The sequence below is a fragment of the Harpia harpyja genome, chromosome 7 (assembly GCF_026419915.1).
Source record: "Harpia harpyja isolate bHarHar1 chromosome 7, bHarHar1 primary haplotype, whole genome shotgun sequence".
Classification (NCBI taxonomy): domain Eukaryota; kingdom Metazoa; phylum Chordata; class Aves; order Accipitriformes; family Accipitridae; genus Harpia; species Harpia harpyja.
In genome coordinates this window covers 6,819,596-6,837,209 of record NC_068946.1, presented here as the reverse complement: position 1 = coordinate 6,837,209, position 17,614 = coordinate 6,819,596, and the positions used below count along the sequence as shown (strand labels likewise).

Below are 17,614 nucleotides of genomic sequence, written 5' to 3'. Positions count from 1 at the left end.
TTCCAGATTTACTGTGCACATAAAAGACTCCCTTTCATCACAGAGCTAACATATTCCCTATGACGGTACTTTTTCCACTGAATTGAGGTTGATTTCCATTAACATAGCTAGCACAATTTATTTTTCAAAATAAAACGTTAGAAATAACATCATTATTTATTACAAACATACTTGCTATTTCAACAATATGCAGGATAACATTGAAATTTGTTTGTAAGCAATGGATAAATGTGGTTGAAACACTTAAAAATAAACAAAAAAGAGCATCAAAATTCTTTTGATGTTTTGTTCTAGAATTTGTAAAACCAATCCAGGTTTCTGTGCCTACAAATTCTACCATCAGCAGGCAGAATTATCAAATAGTTTGCAAGTGGTAGCTGTCTGTAAGTCAGAGTTTCCTGGAACACAAAGAAAGAGCAAACAGTTCAAACTGCTTTTAAAATTCCTATTACTAAAATGTTAGAAACATGATTCTGAGAAGTGCTTGGTTATACACAAATCTTGACTTTCATAAGTGACATTAATTGACACAATCTGCAGCATTTTCACATTTGGCATGTATGAGAATATCAAGGCTCTATTTATCACTACACTGTTCATTTTCAACAATGATGTCCTATTAATTTTCTAATTATTTACTTTCAAATTAATAGTGCAAGATGTCTAATTATTTGAAATTGATAAGAACATTCAAACATGAATTTAAACCACACAAGCTGTTTGTGCAAGTCTGGTTTCCTCTGTATTGTAAACTTTGGCCTCAAAGCTTTTTTGTTCACTTCAATACTAAGCCTAAATGACTTTGTCATCTGTATCAGCAACAGTCAAAAGAAGTTCAACATATAATCAGTACTGACCTGGACAACAAGTCCGTGAATACCACAGGTCAGCTTTCCGTCACGAAAACTCCATGTCTGCGTAGTACTGCGCCGTCGATCAGGCCTTCTCAACATCAGGGGCTCATACCTGCAGCAAAAGCATGCCACCCAGTACTTAGAGGATTAGAACTTGTCAGTTTTACTCTGGAGATTATTAATGGCGAACACTTACTCTAATTTTGTTCAAGGTCATTTTCCTAATCTTAATTCTGAAATGCTCTTTTAACAATCTGCTGCTGAAAATACATTAGCCATGCTTTTAAAAATATTTCCAAGTCACAAAAGTGATCATGAGGTCTGTTCACGAAGACAGATAAAATCTAGCTCTTCCACATGCCTTCAGAATAATTTATTTTCTTATTCAGAGAATATCATGTTAAGTATGCTTTCAAAGACATGGTTATAATCAGTTTCCTGAGAAATTGTATTTGCAATACCTGTTATCTGTGACAGCTGCCAGGCCTGCAATATCTAAAATCATGCAAGAGTCCACAGACCGAGGAGAAGGTTTATGGGGGTTATGAGGAACTGAAGAACCTTCATGACAAAGCATTCCTGTGCCCGTCATTCTCCAAAGCTGGGATCGTTTTCCTGGCTCCTGTTGCATAAAACCTCAACATTTAAATGAACACAACAGTACAGAGCAAGTATTTCTGTTCCATTTTGCCATCAGATGCTTTGAATTATAATTCTTGGAATGACTTGTATAGATTTAACTTCAGAGCCCTGAATTGGAATTAGGAACTAGTTTGTATAAAAAACTTCTAATTCAACTCTGTATTCAATGAATATGCATCCTACATTAGCACTGTTAGATGAGAGCTGTATTTACAAGCTATTTTTCATCTCAGCAATATTTAAGTACAGTTTCTATTTCTTAAGAGCTCCAGAAATAGAAGACTTAGCTTACAACGCAATCAAAAAGGAAGCAGGCCCTACCTTGTAACTTCATTAGAACGTCCAATATACAATTACCACACTTGGTTGTCTTAGAGGCATTTACAATGTTCGTTACTACTTTTACTCCAATTCCCTTTTCTGTCACCCTTACACCCATAAAAGTCTTAAATGGAAGCACCACCATAATGCAAGCAACCTGAATTGCAATAACCTGTCGCTTTCAATGGAGTCTGTCTCCACTCTTTAGAAGTTACCATAAAAATGTTTTTATTTTTTCTTCTCCCAGCATATGATTTTACCTCAGCACATAGCAACAGCATTTTAATAAAATCAAATGTGTGTTGGTACCTTCTTTTTCAGGACAACTCGTTGAGTCTTTGGAGAAACATCAAGGACAAGCTCTGCATACGCAGCATCCTTATTCGAAGCAACAGGTCTTACACTTGGCTCCTGTAAACTAGAACACCAAGAAAACATCATCATGTTTATTCAGAGTAGCTGCTGCTTCTGTAGAATAAATTAGATCTGTACCAAAATCCAATCAGGGAAGCTTATACTTCCAATATAGCCAATCAAACAATAATTTATGTTGGGTTTTTTCTCCTCTTGTTATTTTTGGAGTTACCAGTGTAAGCTGTCAATTTGAGTACATTCTTAAAAGGGACTTTGATTTCTCACTGTGACTAGGAACTTCACAGGCAAAGCAGAAGAATTCCCAAGAAAATTTTCTAATGAGGAAAGCAACAAAGCATGTATCAATCTCCCACAGCTGTTTTCAATAGCATATAAACTAGTACAAGTTTAAAATTCATAGGCATGTCATAAATAGGTATGTCCTGTAATCAAGTGTTCTTTATACACCAAATGAAATTAAGCCCCCAGACATGACCCTAAACATCCCTGCTCTTCTATGATCAGACAGTGGGGTCACAGCAGATGCCACATGCGAAATCTTTCTCACTACGTGATAAAATAAACAATGGCAAGCTGCACCTATAAAGGTAAGTTACCATGACCAAATGAGGTAAGATACACAGCTTACCGACTGCCAGACTCAACTTCTGAATTTTGGTATTTCTTCTGCTAGCTACAAGGTTGACAAAAGTTTAGCTGCATTTGAAAAACTTTCAAATGGCAACTATTGAGAGAATATTAATGTAAAGCCTGAATAACACCATGAATATACAAAGTATTTTCATCTGATATATAAAGAATTACCCTGAGAAAGTGTATGTAGCAGCAATATAAATGAAATTTTCATAGTAAAGCTGCTTGCTATCTTGGAAGTCATTCATGCTACAGACGATTTCTGAGGAGCCTGCTCCTTTAACTGTCAGCATTATAAAAGGTGGTAGAATAGGTTCATCCCATGCATAATCCAGAGAGGTCATGGGCTTCACTTCAGTGTATAGCCTTGGCTCGACAACACCGTGCTGATTAAAAACAATTGGGACCTGTAACAGTTACAAAAGAGGATTTGGTTTCACAGAGAAATTGTTAATCAGACAGATTTTTTTGCTATCATTTGTTAATTTTTCAGGAGTTGATCACTGAAACATGTTCAGCTCACTTCCTTCCCTCCCCCCCAAATGGTTTCATATGCATTTTCTTCCATTCAGGTCTCAATTAAAGACAGTCTCAAAAGGATGAGAAACGTCATCTTTACTTTTATCTCTCATCCGTGGTTCAAAATGTTTTTAGTCCCACAGCAGTATCTCAAACCCTCCTAATCAAAATTTGGAGACTTGCCCAGTTTTATTTAACAGTTCAGTACCAAAATCCAGAACGAGAACCAGTAAGTATCAAGAGCTCTGTCTGCTGGTCTGATCACAAGTCAGTAAGTTACTGTAAAATATGCAAAGTAAATTCTCTGATTTTTATAATCACTGACATGGAAGCCCAAAGACAGAGAGAAAGGAAGTGGCAGAAGTAGCCCGAATTCTTTTTACAGGTTATTCAAGTGCTGAAAATAACACAGAACAGATTACAAACTATCACCCTAACACGATTTTATCATCAGGAATAATGCTCTTCCTTTCAATTCACTTACAAAAGCCACAATGTTAGCACCATCATTTGAACAAGATGAAGCAGTTGAGTACTACCAATTTTTACTAAAACTTCAGAAAATTACAATTATTATATAGAAATACCTCTTGCTACACATACTTTCATTTTATTTCATTACACAAGCTAGTCAGCTCCTGCTTCTAACAAATATAAAAGAACTCACACTTTTCTTTTTTAACAAAAAAATAAAAGAAAAAATATGATTTTTTGCTCTTTTACCTTGGAAAAATTGTCTATGCGGAAAGGTGGTGGTAACTGATCTGTGTCACTGAATGCAATGCGGTACGTGGCTCCTTGAAGAGTAATTTCTACTCTTAAGAAGTAACATTTTCCCAGGGTGTCCCTGAACAAGAACAAACAAGTGCAAGAGAGGTAGGTTTCTGACCTGTGTCACCCGGAGTCGTAAGTGTTAAACAGCTGCTTCTATCAAAAATGGAAGCATGCTACAGAAGATTTATATATAATAGCTACCTCATGTTAATATGGAACGAGTTATTTTTGTTGACCTCAAAGCCCCCAGACCAAATGCAGTTTGGGACATCCATTAGTCTCACACACAATAGTTGATCATAATCATTACGTGGCCAGTGGAACACAACGCTGGAACCAGGAAGTGTGGAGATATAGCCATCAGGATTGGATGTTCCCTAGTAATAGAAATTCGTAAATACATATCCTATAGGTATTAAAAAATGCAGTATTAATCTATATACCTCTCATACGAACGCAGCAATTATTCTGTTAGGTGGATGCTGGTATTAGAATAATGAGAAAGATCCTCATAACCAGCCAACAGTACCTTCAAGTATAATGTTTGTGTTCTTTTTGGTTAGAAGATGCTGTGACTAACTACAGGTACTGTAATAACAAGTAAAAAAAAGGAAGCATCTTACCCGACCTCTGGCAAATTCCCGCTGAACAAAGGCAAGCTTGTGGGTTGATTTATTATCTAATAGGTAACGGGGTGCAAATGTTACCATGCACGTATCAATATAACGGCCTCTGCCTTTTTTAACATCAATACCTAGTAATAAAAACAAGTTAAAAATAAAGCTATTATTTACAAGAGAAAACAGAAGACATCTGCCACAATATATTTCACATAACAAAAGTTCTTTTTCTTGGGTTCCTGAGATGCACTGTTTCTGCCATACCACAGCCATATTTTGAAATGTTATTTTAAACTGTAAATGTAATTTTATGCCATCTGTCATCCTCTGTTTCTCAAGTGCTATTTAGAGATCGCAAGCACTGAAGATAAAAAAAACCTATTTCCAATCACAAGTAAATCCATGTAAGTAATTATTCCACTTTTAAACATACGAAAAATTCCTCAAAAATCACTGTGGAGTAACTTCCAAACTCTGAAAATCTATCCTGTCATTTAATTAAAACCTAAAAGCTTCCAAGGAAATTGTACTTTATGTACACTAGGAGCCCAAGAAGACAGAAGCTGTACTCCTCCACATCAACCTACAGAGGCACCACAAAGCAAAAACTACAGAAGCAGCACACAGCTTAATGGTTACAGTATATAGACACTCAAAATAATCACACACAGTAATGCGGTGGGATTTCAAATGTACTTAGAAGTAACATACAAGGGGAATAAAGACACAAAAAGAACAGTTTGTAAATGCAGTTATTAAATGCTCAATGATGAAACATAAAAAATAGAAATAACTGAAAACTTTTTTAAGCTAATGAAATTCAAAATAAAGATGTAAAAATACTCAGAATAGTATTTTTTGTTTAATAATTTTCTCCGAACCCTCAAAAACCTTTAACAACATATGTTTCCCTGCTGTAATTGTTCTGTTTCTGGTGTCACTGACATCATGTCTTACGAAGTTCTACAGTATTTCTCAAATGTTCCTATCAACACATACCAATGTTATAAATGAGGCCTGGGCGGTTTCCATGTTGGATCACTTTAAGGGCTCTGACACCACTACCACCATCCAGGGAGAAACCCTGGCACCAGCCAGGCATACCTTCAGGATGGATTCCTTTTCCAACCCGCATTGTACAACTAAGGGTAAGAAAAGAACACAAAGATTTACTCATTTAAATGAAGGATCAGGTATCAACACAATGCTGATGATCAAACACATACCCAGGTACAAAAAGAACACCTGTGTTTTAACATAAAAGCATTAGAAGCCATGATACATTTTCTGAGTAATTCATTCTGCTTTTCTGCCATAAGCGTTTTTAACATATTGGTCAAGATTCAGTGACCATTTCTTGTAAAAGGCTTGGTAATTTTCAGACTGATTAACCACAACATTTGTGTGTCTTTTTAATTCGAAAAAGAAAAAAGTAATATGGAATAAATTTTTGTGATAAATTTAACTGTTGATCATTTGAGCAAAAATCCCAGAACATTTCAGATAAATTTACTTCAAATTGTGTTCTTATTCTTATTTTCATGGAAAAAGCAAGTTCTCTCCTTGATACCAGTCAAAGTAGCTGAAAGTTTCACATCAGAATCACAATAGCTCTACTGCACTCCTACTTCTCACTAAGTGACTGCTACTACTTCTCTATTAACATTCAAAGTTTAGGATTAGGGGTTTGGAGTGTTTTTAGTGGTAAAGTAATTTACACAACTTGGTAAGTCTCATCAAAAAAGTTCTTGATTTTCCTAAAAAAGAAGCATGAGTTCAAAACACACAAAACCAAAGCAGCGTGCAGACACAACAGAATCAGCCAACCAAGGAGTTTTCAGTAGGAAATGTCTAAAGATCCAGTATGCTTATTTCAGTATTTAGAAACTTAAAAACGTAATAGATCATCTTGATAGGGACTGACTTTTCCTACATGATATTCATACTAATATATCAGCACCCAATCCTCTGTGAATTACTTTCATACTTTGTAAGGTTCCTCCTGTCTCCTCTTCTTGTGGTGTTACTTACAAGTTTGGCTGTTCTTTATCAGCATAACAGAATAGAAGTGGGCTGAGGCTTCTAGCAAGCTCGTGCTCTTCAAACTGACCTGCAGCATCTGTTTTGGCATTATCTTGTCTGAAGATAAGTGGTAATCCTTTAAGTAAACACAAAAAATGGAGTGTCAAACTACGCTTCACCTTTGCACAAATTAAAATGAGAATGGTAAAAACTACTTCAAATTAAGGAACAACCTAAAATATTTCAGTTGTAATATCAGCCATTAGTCTGCATGCATTTTCCCTCTCGTTCTCTAACCTGTTTAACAGCTAGACCTATTAACAGCTACGAGCCACGGAATCTGGTCCATGCAGAAAAGGAGCTCTTGTAGCTCTGAATGTGCCAAAGGATATTAACATAGAATAACTGCAATTTAGACCTGTTGCTGTCTCAAGGCATTTCAGTCTTTGAAAACCACAATTTTAACAGTTATCTGATCTATGATGATTTATTTAGACGTACAATAGCTCATGTTTGAAAATCTGCAATATAGCAACTAAAATGTCTAAGTTACCTGCTGTAACATTCATCAAACAATAACTGCTGGCACTGTAAAAAAAAAAAAAAAAACCACCAAAATTTCTGCAGCTTTAATTCCTCTTAAGTAGTGTTTAAAAGTCCTATTTGGCTAGAAAGCAAATCAAAACACTGCATGAAATCTTTTATTTCCCAGTTCATGGTTACAGCCATGAAAGAAAATACTGTAAACTTACCTGTTTTGTTGATTAACCAATATGGTGCTGAAATTAGTATTTTTAGAGAACCTTCAGCACGACATACAATCCTTATGGTCAAATTTAGCAGTCGTTTGTTGACATCATACAATCGCATCCGTACCATATAGTTTTGTGTCCCAGGAGGAATCAACAGCTCTTTGCAGATTGGGAAATTTTCTAGCAATACCCCTACGAAAACAAAAGAAAACAAATGAAAACCAAACATTACCCACACAGAAACACTAGTTTCTGATAAGCATACAGGTTGGTGTTTCATATGGCTTATCTTTCTGAATATTTCATATAGCTTATCCAGACTAACTTTTAAATCTACCCAGTGTAGTAACCTCAGACCTCATGAAGAAATGCCTCAATTTGAGTCACAAGCAGCAAAAAACATTCTGTAAAGAACACTGCTTAGGGCTAACTACTGCCTTAGGCATCAGAAGTCCAGCCAGTGTTGAATAATTCCATACATACTCTCAACACCAACTTTTTCTGTCAGAAAGAAAACAGCAAAACCACCCAAAATGCTGGGAACTTATTTGATTTATTCCCTTCTTTATCACTGTTCTCTCCAGTTTCTACTGTTTCCACTCTCGGGAAAACGAGAAAAGAGACGAATAAGGAACAGACCAAGACAGCTGACAGACTTGGGGGAATGATGGCAAGATTAGTATTTTTTCTGGATGCATGCACTTGGTTATTACCTATAAGAAGCCCTGCAACCCAATGAAATAATCATATAAATGCTTTCCATTTTTTCTTTTTTCCATTCTTGCACGATAGTGCCTTGTACAAGAAACAGTTATATTGAGGTACTCCTCTAGGAGGATCAGAAAGTGGTATCTGAAAAAGAACCTTACCAAGCTCAATGTTCTGAGATGTATCAGCTGTGTGCAATGCTGCCTCTTTGCCAGGTTTTAATGTCCCATTAATTGGCATTCCTTTAACATAGAACTCGAGTTCACAGGGTAGCAAGTTACAGATTACCACCGTTGGCAATAGATAAATAGTATGCCCAGGCTGTCTGAAAATCTGTTTAGCACTGTCAGAAAATATGTTGGAAGGCATGTAATCCGGGTAATTTTCTTTCTTTATAGCCACACAAAACCTGTGAAGGCAACGTATGTGAAAAGAAGTCAATGAACTTGACGGAATAATTGAACCCTGTCTTTGTGTATTGCACTAAAACCCACAACATGCTGTAACTTCAGGACTGATAGCAAAAACAGCATTTAGAATTGTTCTCCACATAATCACTTTAGAGTTTGATTATAAGGTATTTTGTATTTATGCCTACTATAAAGACAACAGGAGTTTCCTGATTTTAATCAAAGAATTAATTTAATCGCTCAAAAAACCCTCATCTGTTCAGAGACCTAACATAAAATTACTTTTACAGTTTACCAACTTTAAAACCAACTTCCATAAACTTGCAGAAACATGTTATCAACTATTACTAAAAAGAAGTTTTAACTATTAAACTATAATTGTGTTCTTAAACTTAAATGCTGAATGTGTCCTTCTTCCCAGTAGATATATCCTTGCTTTGGTCACAAGACACTTCAGTTTTTCATTAGTTAAGGTAAAAAATTGAGTACGTAAACCTTCATTTTAAATAATTTGTTAATTTTCCTCCCTCTGATATGTTCAAAACCCACATATTAAGAAGCAAACTACAGAACCGACAGACAGTGGTAACTATATAGTATGCAAAGGTCATTTCCTGAAACAACTTCCATAATCTCTACTCTAGTATTTCATAAATTGAGAGCATCCCTAAATCCATCATATCAGATAACCACAAAATTCCATTAAGTCCTCACTATGCAGCGACATTTTTGGGCTTAGAACAGAGTACAGGACATTCAGGGAATGAGTATTCGCGAACACACTATGGCAAACCACTCATTATTCTCAGTGAGACAGACGAGAGCATTTAACTTAAGTCCACATTCTATTATCTAACCTTTTCTTTTTTACAATAAACATTAATAGTGTGCTTACTTTGTATTCTCGGACATTTGCTAACAGACACTGTCAAAGGGGCTTCAAGGAGCCCTGAAGAAATATAGCAGTTATGCTTCAATGCTTTCTCATTATTCAACAGACCAAACAAAACATCCCATTAAACTGCAGAAGCTTTCATCTCTAAGTATTTTCTTTCCTGTTACTTACTTTCGCAGTATTTCATTTACCAGAAGAAGATAACAGAGCTTACAGAAAAATAATTAGGTTTTTAATTACCTAAAAAATCGGCTATTTTCAGACTCCATTGAATGACACTCTCGCTTGCTGCTGCATACTTCTGCTGTCTTCTGAACATTAGTCCAATGAATTGGAGCCTTACAGAAAAAGACTCCCATTCCTTTTGGCCTGGCTTGCAAACGCCAAGATGTAAGATGTAACGGAATAGCAAAGGAATCTCCTGGCATAACTGCTGGAAGAACTACAGGTTCTGCAACCAGAGAAGAAAATACACATATCAAAACAGGCCCCTTTACTGAAAAGCGTAAAATTTTCAAATATTAAGTCTCAAATTATGAAGCAACATGTTTTGTTTTAACATAAAACACTAGGTACTTTATGTATGTTTCAAACACCAACCTGTTGATTTAAATCCTACTAACAATCTGGCAGCAGACAAATTTAGGTGTGTAAATCTGAAACTGGCAAAAGACTAAAAACTTGCTGAAATTCAAATTCTTTTTCCTTGGATGCTTTAGTGAAAATACTTATTTCAAAAAGATCTCACTCACTACATTTTGGGTACGTTACCAGCGTATCACTACATTTCTAGACTGCACCTTTGCATACTAACACCTGAAACCTTCTAGACTACTGCTAAAAGGTACAACTTGCTACATACAGGAATAAGATTCAGTCCTTGCAGAGTTTCGGCTTTCCCTGTTTACCTGAACAATAAGCAAAAATCCTACCGGGTTCTCTAGCTTACCTTGCTGATCATTTTCATCTTAACATTACCCATTTTCCCTCCAGGGAGGACTACTTTGTTGTCAACCATTAGAGACAGTGGTGAATCTTCTTGGGGAGGAAGCTAAAGATTCCCCATAGTATGGAAGGAATATACAACGCTTACTGTCAGGAGCAGAAGGACTATCTAGTCTTAGTTCCATTGGTGTTTCCAGCTTGTTCTTCACAATCAAGGCTGAGCGCACTGTTATCACTTTCCGAGCGCTACCTTCCATGGTAACTTCAAATACCACACGAACTGGAGGCAATGAAGAAAACTGGAAGATATTTAAAAGCATTAAAAAGCTCAGGTAATGATTATATCTAGAAGAGGGACACCTCAATTTTTAAGCAGTAACTGCTGGAGTAAAAACTTTGCCAACTGAGTCCGACCACGTGCAACACCTGAGTTATATATAGTTTCATAATAATGATTTATAATCCTGTACCTCCTCCTCAAAACACAGTAAAATTAACTATGAAAAAGCAATTCTAAATACTACTAACTCCATTATCTTTCAAAATGATGCAAGTTCAAGTAATAGCAATACAGATCCTAAAAGAACACTTTATACACTATTGCACTATTACCTTATTTTATAAATTCACGGAGTCTGAATTCTAAGCCTCATATAATTAACAGTCACTCATCATTCCTATTTGTCAAAACTAAAAAAATAAGGTGGAGCTTTCTTAAAATATTCCTACTTTTTTCACTCTTACCTGCCCTTCCACTGTAGTGTTTTATCTCCTACATTACACAAAGTCATTGTCACTTCTATTCTGAAAACCACATTTCATATGGGCTCACATGCTGGAATTCACATACTGAAATTTAAGACTCATTCTTCAAACAACCATTTACACTGGTGAGAAATGGTAAGTCATGTTAAATATTTGTTCTGATTCGAAAGTTCGTATTGTTTGCTTGACTTTTGTTTCCTTTCTATTGAAAAAGTTCTAGAAGGATGGAAAAGTCAGTTAACTTGTAGAATTATGCTAGTCTTATTTAAGTAGCTTTGCTCTCAAAAAATGAAAATATATACTCACGTAGACTTGTGGATGTATTATATTTGTTCTACTTATTGGGCTTCCAAGCTGGGAGAAAAATAAACAGGAAAGTTAAAGTTGTTCAACTTTTAAGATATTACACTCAGTTGTAATACAGAACATTACTATAGAAGAATAAACTAAATACTTTCATCACTTTGCGTTTCTGATCTTCAATACAGCTTGGAAAACATGTCAGAACTATATCAGCAAAACCTGTTTGTAATAGTGCTTTAAAAAGAAATGAAGCTGAAGGAAGGTTTGTTGGAGAAAAGAAGAAAGAAAAAAAAAAAAAAAAAAAGGAAAAAAGCTACAGAAGATGTGCCTGAACAACAATTCTCATTAATTTGCATCCTCTTCCTTCAAGAATCAAGTTAGAGAGAGAGGTGATGCTTTTTATGCTTCAATATGAAAATATCAGAAACAGTTCGAGACTACTGGCTCTTGTCGGTAGTATCATGAAACTAAATTCTAATCCTGTTTTATACCAAAAAGATCTCAACTTCAATTTCTCCAGTGCTCAATAATTTTCAGTAGCTAGTCTCAAAACTTAACTAGTTTAGAAATCCACAAGATCATTTTTATCATTGAGTCTCAACCACCAACCGTCAGCCTGCTGATTATTACAATTGCATTTTTCCCTCATGACAAGTATATTTTGTCTAAGCAGCCACATACTTCAACAATCTCTAGGCTTACAGGAAATTGCCAGTGTTGTTTATTTTAAGTAAATTAAACACATGAAAAGCATTCCTGCAACAGAAGAAATAAAAATAGCTGCTGAAATGCTGTGCTGATTTAAAGCTCAATCTCCACGAGTCCATGACACTGTCACTAATACATTAGTTCTGTCACTGGAAGCTCTGACTGCTAAGCACAGACTAACTGCAGACTACTCTGTTTGTGTTTTCATTATGCATAAAATTGCCAGTTAGGAACCCAGCATCTCCAAACTCTCCCAATCCAAGCTAACTGGAAAGAGGACAATCTCATACAGCAGCTGCTTTAAGATCAGAATCTTGGAGATCTCAAATTACATATTCTATTAAAACTAACACTCAAAATCAGAACTTACAGTAGAAGAGGATGAGTTCTTATCTGGTGCAGCGTATCGGAAAAACGTTCCAACTTTGTCTACAGATACTGGACTGACTTCTTCCCAGCCATTTACTCTCACTTGCAACTGATGAATTCTTAGATCATGTGTGTTCCTACCAGGTTAGATCAAGTTAAATTACTATTAAGCATTATTACACAGTGTAAATGCCAAACAGTTCAAACCAAGAACATCCTCTGCATTCTGAAAAAAAAACCTCACTGAAGCATTAAAAAAAAAAAAAGTCTCAAGAGTTTTTCCATTTCACGGATAAAGACAGACCTGCTTTTACATCTTTTCAATTGTCCCACCTTCCCTAATGAACATACAGAAGTACAACTGTGTCATATAAGCAAAAATAAAAGCATGCTACATGTTTGTTAACAAGTTCTTCTAGTTCTTAACACTGATAATACTTATGCTCAACAACCAACACCCCCCTTCACCCCTAAGTCCTTTAGAATAAAGGACATATGACTTGTAATTGAGGACCCTAAGTCTTTCTAAAAGCTTATAATGATCCAACTCACATCTAGGAATGGCTGCCACCAATAGCAATACATGCTGCTTACTAGACAACTGATAATTTCACTCTATACATAAGTTTAAATACTTAAAAACAAAACATTAACAAGAGATTTAAAAAAATGTCCACTTTTTAACATCTGCTAGTGTCCTCACAACTATGATCCTATGAGTTCCATATATGAGCGTGTCAAAACACATCTCACAGCCTGGTCCATTCACCTGTGTCTGAGTTTCCCTCTGGCTTCGAATTCAAATGGAATCTCTTCCCCAGTGATAACTTCTTGCCATTCACTGACATTATGGGCATCATCCAGCAATGTCCCATTTTCCTCAGGAACAACGCCTGGACTCCCACTGTGAGACAGTGCAGCCCTGTGAAGAGAATCACATCATTTTACAGACTGACAAAATGACTACTTCAAGTAACAAGTGCTTTTTAGTCTGCCTCAGTCTATAGAAGTCCTGCACATATACATCAGGAATGTATCTGACCGGTTTTCAAATTCTGTTGGGCCTCTTGGAAAAAAAAAAGAACCAAACACAAACTTTTTTTAGTATTAAAACTATCTCACTATCAAAGAAAAGGCTCTTATCTAAGAAAGACTGGGAGTTGTCTATGTTTCTCTGCAAGAAAACAAAAGCACTGAAAACAACCAGGTTTGGCTGACATGTTAGAGAAGCCAGACAAATATTGTCAAAGTGATCCCGCAACAGCTTCTTACCGGGTAGGTGTTGTAGTTAGGGTAGCAAACCACAGAGTGCATCCAGTATGATTTCTTAGAGCAAATGGGACAAATGGCTGCCTCCGTTTTGGAGTCTTCATTTCAGCTATAAAAGAGAACAAAGATTTGTCTAAGTGCTTATGAGAGAAGCATTCATCAGATGCTAATGTAGGATGACACACAATGACTGGAGAACCACAACGTGCACTACATTAAAACAGATTGAAGAAACAGGATAGAAGATTACTTAAAAAGTTAAAAAAATTTAGTAACTACTACAGAAATGGCACAAAGCAAACAGAAAGTCTTTCCCTACATCAACCCCCCCCCCCGGAACTGAGCTTAAGCTACATGTTCTTTTGTTTCTTCCTATCAAGTCTTGCAAAATACTATGCCTCCAGTTTACAACTAATGTGCAGAAAACCTAAGTAAAAACCCAATCATAATCAGTAACTTTTCACGTACATCCTAATGCTCATAAAGTATTAAACACTTAATCACTTACAATTAAGATTTATGATCTATTTAACGTAACGAATACAGGATTATCCAGCACCCCCTTTAAATGGGACTTTTATCCACAAAGACTGAACAAGTAGAAATACTTTCCTATACAGGATAAAGCCTACTAAAGCAAAGTATAAAAAATAATTTGAATGCAACCAAAGGTAATCTGGATTTGTTAAAATGCTGGGACAGCAAAACCGCAGAACAAGAAACTTCACCTACCATGTTTGACTTTTTTCAAGTATGCATTACTAACAAGCACACAAGTGTTACTCTCATCTTCCAAACTGCAGTACATCTGTGAAAATACTTACCACATTTGGACAGAAACCCCCCCCGTCAAATTCCAGTAACTTACTTAAAAAAGGAAGATAAATGACTGCTACCTAAATACATACATCTTTCTGTACGAGAGAAGTAGAAAGAAGGTGCACACAATAAATCAGCTGCTAAAGAAAAGGTAAGACAGAAATGAAATCTATTCCACAGAACTTATCTGCAGTCACTCCAAAGGCTGACTGCTATCAAGCTCAAGTACTTCATGTTCCAAGACCCATTCGTTCCACCGCAAAGTGCCTAACTAAGAATAATTTAAGCACAGGTTTACAGAGGCAAGAAGGGGTAATGCAGGGTAGGTCGGTATGTTTTAGAAGGACTTACTGATGATCGCATACAACTTTCTTCCAAATCTATGACAACAAATTCCTATATACCTTACATCGTCAGTGGAAACTTAAATCTGATCTCTCTAAAGCTTACAGAGAAAGTTCCGTCCAATTAAATGGCAAGAAGATGAAATTCTTGAAAATGAAAACCGTGACTTTTGCCAACTGCAAATAAAACAGTCTTTTTAGTGTTGAGCTTGACTTTATACAATTTTTTGGCTAGCCCAGGTTCTACAAAATTACAGACCAGAAGCCAAATGAACTTTTACTCTGGCACTTAATCAATTGCCTATTTATTTTTTGAGACTTTAAAAAAGAATTCTGGGGCCTGATTTTCAAAAGAAAACATACTGTAAAAGTTGCATTTCGAGACTACTGCCTGAAAATAAAGACTACCATTACAAGGAGGTTTTTTTTGCAATTCATTAAGTAATTTAGTTGCAACACCCACTAAAAGCCAAGCAATAAATATTCAGAGGTTTTGTTGTTTGATTTTTTCACAAAAAAAACCATCTTGAAAACTACCTCAGAAAAATAAATCCTTCTGTCATTTTCTGGTTTTGGGAGGTTTTTTTTGAACATCTATGAACTGTCTGCAACCACTCAGAGAAAATGTCTCTAAGGGGCCATCTGAACAGGCCACAGATGTAGATTTACCAAAAGCTTTCTGTCCTCCCATTCAGCAACTTTTCTACAGGGGCAACATATTTATCAAGTGTGCTGTTTTGTCTTCCATAAGGTAAAAAAATTTAAAAAAAATCTTACTTTAAACTGGATGGTTTTGCCCAAACACTGTACTGTCAAATATAAAACAAATTAACAAGGTATTTATTAGGAATGCCTTATTTCCTAAGTCTTATTGAAAACAGATTGTTCCTTCTGAAGGCATCTTAAGGTTTTAAGTAGCTAAATATACATGCTGAATCAAGTGTTAAGTATGTATATTGAACATACTGTGGATATTTTTAGAATATAAAATAAAATACTGTGATTTTATTACGCTATTTTTAATCACACTCTACTGTCTCTCTAGAAAAGGGACATTGAATAGTCAACAATTCATATAACCTTCCTCAAAAAGACAAGTCCTCCTACTTAGGATTAGTTATTAGTTATACTTCTCCCTTCTTTCCTGAAGGGCCCAGAGACTAACATAAGACAGGATACTAAGTTAAGCAGCCTAAAAGGAAAGTAGCTGCTATGTTGTTTGGTTTTGGGGTTTTTGTTTGATTGGTTTCTTTAAATATAGAGGCCAATCTACCAGCAAGTCACATATACAACACAGTATTTATTGTACAAGAGCTTTCCAAAGAAGAAAAAAACCTTTTTGTCTCTCTCTGCTATACAGTACCTCTAGCATAGATTTGATGCTCTAGGTTAGTCAAACTGGCTGTACTCCTAGTTCTAAGGTAGACAAGAGGAAGGCCTGGCAGACAGGAAAGACAAAGTTAGCAGGTAAGAAAAACCACACAAATACAGGTAGACTCTTCCCCATCATGCATCAGGGAAGATACAGACAGTTGGCACCATGCAATCAGTGTATGAGTCTCTACCCATTTTTAACACTGGGAGAAAAGAAGCTGAAAAGACCTGCCACATGTAGAGAATTGTTTCACAAATGTAACAGCATTTTTTCCAGAAACCCAGTCATGTGGGTCTTTGAGGGTACAGAATGAAAAAGATTACCCCTGAACTGCACACACCCTAAATCTTTGACAGGATATTCACTCATTAACCGAGAAAGCGTGACAAAAAAAGGAAGCAGAACTAGCAGTGCGAAGTTCTCACTCAAAACTAAGTAGCCAGAAAGGTTTTTGTTTTTAAAGAATTGAACACAATTGAACAGAAAACAGCATTTTTGTCTTTTTTTGCCAAATATCTCTAACAATTCATTGTATGCTATGAAGACCAAATACTTATGTTTGTAATACATTAGACAGATGACTGTGTATGTCAGGACTGGTTCAAATAAAGTGTGATTAATGAGTATCATACTCTGCCCAAAACATGGTGGATCCACCGAAGAACCCATCCAGTCTTCTGAACTGATTACATTCACTTCTTTGTCTTGTTTACAGTAATCTTCCATCCATGACTGTTTGGTACACGTGTATTGTTCTAGAGTAACATAAGCACAGACAGTAAATGTCTCCAAGGTGGCAGTAAACAAAGTAATTGAAAAGTATGTTAAATTCATAACACTAAAGTTATTCCACTTTAATGGCAAAAGTTTTACTTCACTGCTTTTTATATGAGCCACTTACAGAAGACAAACAACAGCTCATGAAATCACAGCAGTGTCTTCAAAACCAAATATTTTTATATTCTTAAGTTTTTTTGGTGGTTTTTTTTGTTTGGTTGGTTGGGGTTTTTTTAACTTTCAGTGGAATTCCATGTTCTTAAGATACTCCTGTGGCAATGTAAGAGCTCTCCCTGAGGAGGCAATTAACCTTAAACATTTTCATGTTAGAAGCAGGTTTTTTTTTTTTTCTTTTTAAGAGGTACATGCACATTTCTGCATAAATTTCAAGACACCAATGGAGTCCTCTGGCACA

At 35.9% G+C, this 17,614-nt stretch overlaps 1 protein-coding gene across 7 annotated transcripts in view; it reads right to left on the bottom strand.

Annotated features, from left to right (window-relative positions):
- VPS13D (vacuolar protein sorting 13 homolog D) overlaps positions 1 to 17,614 on the bottom strand; it is a 109,623-nt gene that overhangs the window by 50,739 nt on the left and 41,270 nt on the right. For 4 of the 7 annotated variants that reach the window (XM_052792983.1, XM_052792984.1, XM_052792985.1 and 1 more), the window contains exons 39-57: positions 17,055 to 17,177; positions 16,411 to 16,485; positions 13,888 to 13,993; positions 13,385 to 13,537; positions 12,617 to 12,752; positions 11,542 to 11,589; positions 10,619 to 10,769; positions 9,766 to 9,976; positions 8,382 to 8,629; positions 7,513 to 7,704; positions 6,770 to 6,896; positions 5,738 to 5,880; positions 4,742 to 4,872; positions 4,320 to 4,495; positions 4,068 to 4,191; positions 2,997 to 3,232; positions 2,127 to 2,235; positions 1,316 to 1,476; positions 858 to 966 (exon numbers count right to left, since the gene is read on the bottom strand). In XM_052792983.1, the coding sequence (XP_052648943.1) occupies positions 858 to 966; positions 1,316 to 1,476; positions 2,127 to 2,235; positions 2,997 to 3,232; positions 4,068 to 4,191; positions 4,320 to 4,495; positions 4,742 to 4,872; positions 5,738 to 5,880; positions 6,770 to 6,896; positions 7,513 to 7,704; positions 8,382 to 8,629; positions 9,766 to 9,976; positions 10,619 to 10,769; positions 11,542 to 11,589; positions 12,617 to 12,752; positions 13,385 to 13,537; positions 13,888 to 13,993; positions 16,411 to 16,485; positions 17,055 to 17,177 (2,759 nt within the window). Of the gene's footprint in view, positions 1 to 856; positions 967 to 1,315; positions 1,491 to 2,126; positions 2,236 to 2,996; positions 3,233 to 4,067; positions 4,192 to 4,319; positions 4,496 to 4,741; positions 4,873 to 5,737; positions 5,881 to 6,769; positions 6,897 to 7,512; positions 7,705 to 8,381; positions 8,630 to 9,765; positions 9,977 to 10,618; positions 10,770 to 11,541; positions 11,590 to 12,616; positions 12,753 to 13,384; positions 13,538 to 13,887; positions 13,994 to 16,410; positions 16,486 to 17,054; positions 17,178 to 17,614 lie in introns of those variants that run through there. The other 3 variants (XM_052792987.1, XM_052792989.1, XR_008236049.1) reach the window with 2 other exon arrangements.